General features: G+C 36.6%; 1 protein-coding gene across 1 annotated transcript in view; it reads left to right on the top strand.

Moving 5' to 3' along the window:
- LOC101565073 (ephrin type-A receptor 6) overlaps window positions 1–9524 on the top strand; it is a 1186195-nt gene that overhangs the window by 166701 nt on the left and 1009970 nt on the right. Inside the window, 1 exon segment of the mRNA XM_012512596.2 lies at window positions 8481–9144. Within this exon segment, the coding sequence (XP_012368050.1) occupies window positions 8481–9144 (664 nt within the window).

The raw sequence follows: 9524 nt of genomic DNA, 5'->3' as shown, positions 1-9524 counted from the left end.
TTTGCTAAGCTTGTTCTAAGTAGGTGCTTTAGACCACTGAGCCATCTCTCCAGCCCAGAATAATCTTAATAAATATTTCATAACTTTTAAAATGGGATAATCATTCTTCTTAGTGACATTTATTCGTATTGCTACAATACTTTGGTCTTATTAATATTACTTAGTAATAGGAAAATCCTACCAAAAGTGACAAAATTTTTTAAAATACTCTCAGCAATTGTCTTGTACCACTGAACTCATATGTTTTTATTAAATATCTTTGTGGTACTAATAAAAAAGTTTCTCGTTGCCTAAAGTGAACTGGAAATGGATCTTTACAGTGATACATTCTGCAGCTCACTTTATTCTCCAAAACTAGTTATCATTTAAATGCAGAGCCATCATTTTTCTGCTGCAAAAAAAACAGATTTATGTTATTAACTACATGCCCAGTAGCCAAATTCAGGGCACTAATTTTCAAAGTTTATGTCAGGATATTGACTCAGAGTGAATATGTAAGTGGTTCTGAAGAAAATATCATATTAAAATAAAAAGACCCCTAAGGAAGCTTTTTCTTGATAGAGAGTGTTAGATGCCCGCGCCTCAAAACCTAAGCCACTGCTGAGTTATGTAACGCACCTCCTGTGTGCCTTCAACAGCTATAATTTATTGGACTTATTCAGCATAAGAGGAAGAATGTGTGGAACAAATCACATCTGTATCATTTCATTTCCTCACATGAAGTGTCCTTTATTCTCCACTATTGTTACTGAGAATGAAGTTAGATATTCTTCCTCCTCTATTTTTTTCCTTTAAATTGATCTGGTGAGGGAACAGTTAATTATAGCCTCAAATTACAGAACACTTTAGAACAAAATAAAAGGGATCTGAGTAGGACTTATAGATTTATCATTATTTTGCTATTGTTTCTTTATTTTGCTTCTGAGTCTATTTTTAGATTGTTCTGAAATAAAAGATATTCTATTGCATTAGTATATTAGTTGATCATTAATAATGTAGTGATAGACAATTTAAGAATAATTTGGCCTTTACAGTTACACCTTTGGAATAATGGTTTGCGATAGTCTATCTGCATATTTTTTACCTTCATATATTTGTCAGAAATACATTTTGAGGAGAAACAAAGTTTTTCTTTACATATTTTGTCCTTTTTAGTATATATAGTTTGTATCTGTTACAATGGTGACAAAAATCAATTCAGGACTTAATAATTTTAAAACTAAAATACATAATGTTGCATCATGTGATATTAAAAAGAGGCAAAGAGAGTGAAGTGTCAGTGCATGTATGTGTCTTCTATGTGTCAAGACGTACTTGATGCGCACTTAATCCTTCAGGAGGCATAAGGGAAGGCAGTACCTATCTCATGCTTCAGCGCTATTAGACTACTTCCTGCTTTGCTTCCCCAGCAGCCTATGATACACTGATTTTTCACGGAGTAGCCCTCCCCGTAGACCGGTTACGCTGCTGTTTATGATTCTGGCAAGCTTAGAGTGGAATTTCTCCCCCACCTCATCATTCTGTAGATAAAAGAGGTAAGCCTCTTAGAAGTGGTAGGTTGCTGATCTTTGCTTTTGCCATGCGCTCAAGTTATAAAAACTAACTAGTGCCCCTTGGGTTTGTTTTTTTGGTGGAAGCAGAGATTGAACTCAGGCCCTTGTGCTTGCCAGGCAAGCGCTTGTTCTACTGAGCCACCTTCCCAGCCCCCAGGGTTTGTATTTTAGAAACTATTTGTTTTTATCTTACATTTCAGTCATCTTAATAAAAGTTTATATTTCTGATGAATTCTGAAGAGTTTCAAAGGGAAGAAGTAAGAATTCGAGAGATTTATGTTAGTACTTTGAATGTAAGGATCAATTTACCAGCATAGTATCCAAACATTCTTATCCTACAAAAGCTACTTGATTGCCTTATTTTATTTTTTGAGCAAATAAAGCAGTCTGATTTCTCAGTGATGGTAGTTGCTTTAAAAATTAATTTTCTTGTTCTAACTTTTGAATCCCAAAAAGAATTCTGGTTTTGGACTAAATAAATAGCATGCTATGGAAACGAAATTTGAGTTTTCTAAAGAACCCTGAGGCATAAACGGCCTGAAGAGCGCACAGCGATCTTTGCAGGTGCACTTCTTATCACTTTTAACATGTGTGCACCTCCGATGAGGGTGCCGAGAGCACATTAGGTGAAATACGCTTAGCTGCTGCAAAGCAGAAGGGTGCATGCAGGTAATTCTGGCAACTGTATCTACTTATCATATTCATATAGTGGGTAAAAGTTGTGCCTTTTTAAAACAAATATAAATGCAAGTTATTTTTCAGCTCTGAAATGCTAAATACACGGAAACCTAGTAATTGTAGGACTTACAAGATGAAAATAATGAAACCCTTCATTAGTACTTCAGTTGACTTAGCGTTATGGTCTGCGTCTGAATTCACCCCTGGAGCCTCGTGCGGTCATGGAGGCGGGGCTTTCCGCGGCAGCTAAACCTAGAGTTTGTGACTGGCTCGTTGTCTTCTGCTGGGACTGGAAGTGTGAGTGCTCTCGCTGCCCTGGGGTGGGTGGCCTGCGCACAGCCTCAGGGAGGAAAACGGTCTTGCTTTGCCCTCTTGCTGTTGTCCATCACCATGAGTGGTTGTGCCCTGCCGTGTGTCACCCTACCTTGGAGCCAGGCAATCTGGATGGAAGCCTCTACACACTATGAGCTAATAAACCTTTCCTCCACTGACTTGGTTGGTGTTTTGTGCCAGCAACAAGAACAAAGTAACCAAGATAGTTAATCCTTTATATAAGGTCCTGAACCTCATGCCAGTTCATATATCTCACTTTTTATTTTTTACATTTTTCTTATGACCTAAAATACTAACATATAGGATGATTCACCAAAATGTAATGTAGAAAAGAGTTCAGTAAAAGAGAAATGAAGCTATTCGTGATTCTGAAGAATAGAATCCCTTACAAATGATATCTCTTCTTACAGTCCATAAAAGCAAAAGAGAGTTGCTTTTGTGTTATGATCATTTTATACGTTGCTTCCTTTGGATCCAGGAGCAGATACTTGAATTGTGATTGGAAAAGTGATAAATGGAAGTTTTGTCATTTGGAGTATCTTTTTCAGTGAAAACTTTTTGTTTATAAGAATAAATTGTCCTTTGAATATTTTCCAGAAAGAATGTTTTAAGACCCCTCTGAGGATTTATTCTAATTTTATAACATTTCTGTGTCTGTGAAAAAAATGTGAGTAAGTGTTGGGCAGAATTTGTTACACTCGTGAGAATTGAAGCAAAGTCAGCACATTCTGTGGAAGGCCAGGAGTCAGGTGGAGAAGAGTTCAGGCCAGGAGCCTCTCAGGAGGCAAAAGCTTTGCTGAAGGAAAGGCAGGGCAAGGTAGGGCAGGGCCAGCTGAACACTCTAGCATGGCTAACTTTGATAATTTGTATGGCTCGTCCTGTGAGTGTGCTCACCGAGTCAAGGAAGAGTTAAGGCAAGAGCCAGACTGGCTCCATGGTAGAGAGCTCTAAGGAGTCGCTTGGTGCGGCAGACTTAGGGATGGTTGGCTTGCTGTGAGAAATGCGGTCAAGCCAATCCGTGTGCCAGGTCTAAGGGGTGTGTGAAGGGCTGTTCTCCCAGCCCCCCGCTCCCAAATTGTACAGTCTGCCACAACCTTCTGTGAAAGGCCACGGAGGTGTCAGGTAAAGAAGAGTTAAGGCCAGGACATAGAAAAAAGTTAAAAATTGTGGGCAATGTAAAGCTGGGCAATTCCTTTATGAATGTTGGGTTTCATACTGGTGTCAAAATTAGAAAATATGTCTTTATTGGATTGATAAGGACCAAGGAGTTTACACTTGTTAAAAAAAAAAAAAAAACTTAAATGAGCAAAGCTTTACTATATAGCTTATAAATAGTATGTTTCTTCAGCCTATAACTAGTTTCATTACAGTTAAGGTATGGGAGAATCTGTTGAAGTACAATTCAGTCTTGCTTAAACAGAACTTCTTCCTGAGCAGGGCACTGTGGTTTTAAACTTTGTAATTGAGCTCTTTACTCTTTGTTGTACTCTTTGTTGTAAAGAAAGTGCTCATAACATGTCGATAAATTAGAAGAAGCTCTCTGATCTACTCACCCTGGTCATTAAAGCAGAAATAATGGCCACGTGTTCTTCTCTGCAGAAATGTATGATTTCCTCTCCCTTGCTAAGCACTTTTCCATATTATGCTCTGATGAATTAGCATATAACGGTGTGGTGTTTTTCCAAACTGACACAATCCAGACCATCCCCTGATGAGGAGGAAGGTCTCATCTTTGCTCACAGCCTCAGTGTTTCAGTTCCTGGTCCCCTGGGCCAGTTATGTCGGGCCTGTGGCCGCACAGGAAGTCACAGTGCTTTGTGGCGGAGGACCTGGCAGACAAGAAGCAAAGAAAGAGCAAGAGTCCTGGGACCCTCGGGTCCCCCTCAAGGCCAGGCATCCAGTGGTCTAGCTTCATTCTCGTTGGCTCCACTTTCCAGTGTCCAACCACCTCCCAGGTGTCGGGTGACTTCAAGTAGTATTTAAAAAATGATTTATTGTTTTAATGAATTTAGTCATATGAATTGTGATCCCCAAACTCATTATTAGGCCTCCAAATTTAGGAGCCCTATTTAGTTTAATACTTGAAAGTTTTAATGAACCATTTATGTAACCGTATAAATACATATTCAGCACTTTCAAAAGAAGCATTGTGCCTGAGATAGATAATAATTCTGCATCTACTGATGTTAGATTTTGTAGTGAATTTCATAGTTTATTATATATTTATCCCAGCCTTGAATTTATGTCTTTGTTTTATGGAATCTAATTTAATATAAATTATTTTCTCCTCTCAGTTAAGAAGAGATTTAGCAGTTGATCAATTTTGGCTGGTTTGCTAGCTGGTTCATCATTTCTAGTACAGCATAATAGAGATGATCTACTTGGATGACTCACAAGTTCTCCCAAATTTTTTTTAAATAATGAGAGCAGAAGAAATACTACTATTGATCACATATCACAAACTTAGTATGGTAAATGATGCGCCATTCTGAGTGTCATGTACTACCTTTGGGCGGAGTCATGATTTTCATTCAATTGTAATCCTGACCATTCTGTTTTTAAAAACATCTCTCAAACCAAATTATTTTTATTAAATGTAATGATTGTATTAAGTATTTCTCCAACTAAGAGATTTTTTGCATTTCAGATGTTAATGTCATATTTTAAAGTGTTGTTTATTGAGCGTGTCAGTGCCTTTTATTGACATGAAAACCTAACATCTCAAAGTATTAAAATTTAATTATTCACTAAATTTATTAGATTTGTACTCTGATAGGGGATGAAGCATATAGTAATGGCAATAATTCCATGTGTTCTCTGAGAAACATAATTCTGATTATAAATTTATCCAAATTAAGAGCAATTACTAGATAAGTGATTTAGAGTTTTTCCTGAGAAGTGCTGAGAATTTTGAACATTGGTTTTGATGATAATGATATTTTATTAGAAATTATATCATATATCTATTTTTGGTACTAGGATTCAAACTCAGGGCCTCGTGCTAGCTAGGATGCATTATATGTGTATTATCTTAGTTCATGGTTGTATATTGAGTGATTAGTCTGTAGATTAAACTATGAAATAACTGGTTTGCTCTTAATCTGAAGTGCAAAAATAACATAAAACGTGTGCTATACTAAGATGAAAGGAATTTAGAAGAGTAATGTTATATAAATCTCATGAGATTATTGAAACACCCCAGATTAACAGTGAGTATATAGTGTTAAGTTATAGCCTCAATTTTAAAGGAACTGATTTTTCTAGAATATATCCTCTGATACAAGTGAATTTTTTAGATATTGCATTTAAATTTACTTTGCAATAACGTAGCTATATGTAGAAATTTATAGTAGATAATTAAAAATACTTAGTGTCATCACAGTAATATATTGAAGAAAGTAGCCATTCTGTTGGAAACTATACTAATTGAAATCCAACTGGCTTTGATTAAATGACTCTCTAAAACCAATTAAAATGAGAAACTGCAAACAGAATGTGTTAAACAATCTTATTATAAATCACTGATGTATGGTATCACGAAGGAAAACACTTCTGCACCATGAGAAATGGCTTCTCATCCCAACAGTGTACTCTACTAGAAATGACCAACTCTGATGATGAGTGTGGTCTCCCTAAAAAAGTGGCAACAATTCCAGATCCTTTCTCATCTATTGGTAATTCTCAATTATAGTTATAGAATAAAATACACTTACCTCATAAATTTCCAATATAGAGGTATGCAATATAAAATGTGTAAATACTGGTGATACCAATTGATTTCGAGGCACTCAAATGTTTTTAATAATCTGTTTTTTCTAATCTTTAATTTTTATTGGTATACTTTTGTAATACATAATGATTATATTCATTTTGGGCCTTTTAAAAAAATTATCTTAGTACAGGGACTACAGGGTCTCACTACACTGATGGAACTCTTGTTTTCAGCCTCCCAAGTGGTAGAATTACAGGCCTGCACCAACACACCCAGCACAGCATGCCAGGGATCAAACCCCGGTCTCTGCACCTGCCTAAGCAGGCACTTTAGTCCACTGAACTATCTGAACGGCCCTCATTTTAGGGATTGATACAGCTACCTAACATGTCTCAATTCTTTTCTTTCCTCTTTGTCCCAGTCTCCTTTTATTTTGCCAGCATTAGATTAATTTATTTACTTGTAAGTCATTCTAAAGTTAATTATCACATATACATATTAACAACACTAATAGGATAAAAAATTTAAGAAAATCATACTATATCAAAGTTAGTTTTTAGATACAGTTCATGCTGAATAACAGAAACTTGTTCTTTTTCCCCCATGATCTCTTTTGTTTTGTACCTTATTATAGTTTTTCAATTAAGAGAAACTAAGTGATATTTAATTTTATGCATCTTACTTACTTCACATTAGAATCTCAAGATGCAATCATTCTTTGAAAAAGAGAACAGTGTCTTCCTTTGTTCAGATGTCTGTACGTGACACATAGAAGGGACAGTTATCCAGGGATCTCCCCAGAATACTAAAGGCCAAAGTGGTCAGTGAAGATGCTTACCAAGTCTTTTTGTTTGTCCCTTCTAGTATCTGGTCTGGCTCTTCTTAAATATTACATAGTTCCAGCCTTGGAGCACTCGCCTTCACTGCTTCCTTTTGACCTTTCCTCTGAGATGCTCACCGCCACTTCCTCTAAGAGCCTTCTGCAGGCACCCTCCGTAAAGCCGTGGCCCTCTCCCTTTTTCTCTCTGCAACTAGATTTTCTCTCATTGTACTTTCTATCATACTAGTAACTTACTCACTAATGCTGCTGTCCACTGCAGGGTAATCTCCAACGAGAGGGTTAACTGCTGTATTCTCATGTTCAGAGTAGTGTCTTGATCAATATTTCTTGAATAAATATAAGAAAAAATTCTTGTCTTATTTTCTCTAAAATAATGAAGTACTTAACTGAGTACTGGTCAACCCACCTCAACTTGTGGTCTTTTCAATTATGAGGACAGATAATAAAACTAAAGAAGGCCTGCGTCATGAATTCCGTTGTTTCTCTACGACAGTAGAGGCCACTTTGCATTGTTTTAGTTACTAGAAACCACCTAAATGTCTTTACACAGACTTAAATAATTTATGTCTTACAACAACCCTATGAAACAGGTAATATTGTCAGCTGTGTTTTATAGTTGAATAAAAGGTAATGAATTAAATTTTGCTTTGTCACGCAGTTAATGCGCGGGAGAGTATGACTGTGGACAGCCGATGCCGGCAGTTATACTCTCAAGCACCATCTCCAGTGTTAAATCGCTGCTGCATTCTTCCTTTGAACAGTTTCATCTGGATCTTCGTCATTCCCTTTTACTTTTATAAACACTTGATCTTAACCATCCAGCAGAAAAGTATAAAAATGAAGTATAAAAAGTAAAGCCATATTAATATGCTGAACTGTAAAAGGCTCAAGTCAGCAACTTCTGACATTGCCAGTCCTGTGGATAACCCACTACTATTAGGGAGTACTCGACTATATTGGAATATTTTGCAGAATTCACACACCTAAGTATTTAAATGACAGTAGAATGCCCTTCTCTGACAAAACTAAACAAAAAAAGGGATACAAATGAATGACCATTTTGTATCTGTATACTCAAAATAGGATAGACATACAAATTCATTCTCTTAATTTGATCAATAGAGAGATTTGTTCTAATAGTGTTTGTGGATATATCCTGTCTGCATCTTGTACTATGAATAACCACTAAGACAACAATGTGCAATGTATTAATTATTGAAACTGTGCTAGTAATCGGCTTTGAAACTGTCTTATTGCTATTTGTTTCTCAATAAAATTATTAAAAAATAAATAAACACTGGAAAAATCATTTTAATTTAATAACTGATATTTTATGATCTCTTAATTCTTTCTCCTTTTGTAGTGGGATGCCATCACTGAAATGGATGAACACAACAGGCCCATTCATACATACCAGGTGTGCAATGTCATGGAACCAAACCAAAACAATTGGCTTCGTACAAACTGGATCTCTCGTGATGCAGCTCAAAAGATTTATGTGGAAATGAAGTTTACACTGCGGGATTGTAACAGCATCCCATGGGTCTTGGGAACTTGCAAAGAGACATTTAACTTGCATTATGTGGAATCAGATGAGTCCCATGGAGTTAAATTCAAGCCAAGCCAGTATACAAAGATTGACACGATTGCAGCTGATGAAAGTTTTACTCAGATGGATTTGGGTGACCGCATCCTCAAACTCAACACTGAAATTCGGGAAGTGGGCCCAATAGAAAGAAAAGGATTCTATCTCGCTTTTCAAGACATTGGAGCGTGCATTGCCCTGGTCTCAGTCCGTGTTTTCTATAAAAAATGCCCTTTCACTGTTCGAAACTTGGCCATGTTTCCTGATACTATACCAAGGGTTGATTCTTCCTCTTTGGTTGAAGTGAGGGGGTCTTGTGTGAAGAGCGCCGAGGAGCGTGACACTCCTAAATTATACTGTGGAGCTGATGGGGACTGGCTCGTTCCACTTGGAAGGTGCATCTGCAGCACAGGATACGAAGAAATTGAGGGTTCCTGTCACGGTAAGGAAGAAACATGTAATTTAAATCTTGCATATTCATTATATTTGCATAGTAAATGTGTTCCACAAGAATTTTCAAACAGGCTCAGAGTTAAGTGCCTTACAATTGATTGCAAAAGAATATTCCTATTAAATGCAAGAAGATTCCAACTTTTATTTTTTTTTTCCTATTGGGAAAAATATCTCATACTATTTTCAGTAAAGGAATGAGCCATCATAAAGTTTTGTCTTCTCCATTTTTGTGGGGAAAGCAAACAACAGTGGCCAAAAAAAAAAAAAAAAAAAAAATGGAGATTGAGAATAAGGATTTTTCTGATGTTTGTGCCTTGATGGATTAGGGACAAAGTAATCCCTTTGTTCATATTGAATTAAGAGAAGTGC

The sequence above is a fragment of the Octodon degus genome, unplaced genomic scaffold (genome assembly GCF_000260255.1).
Source record: "Octodon degus isolate 3935 unplaced genomic scaffold, OctDeg1.0 scaffold00237, whole genome shotgun sequence".
NCBI classification, from domain to species: domain Eukaryota; kingdom Metazoa; phylum Chordata; class Mammalia; order Rodentia; family Octodontidae; genus Octodon; species Octodon degus.
The sequence above is the reverse complement of the archived record's forward strand: the minus strand, read 5'-3'. Positions and strand labels throughout refer to the sequence as shown.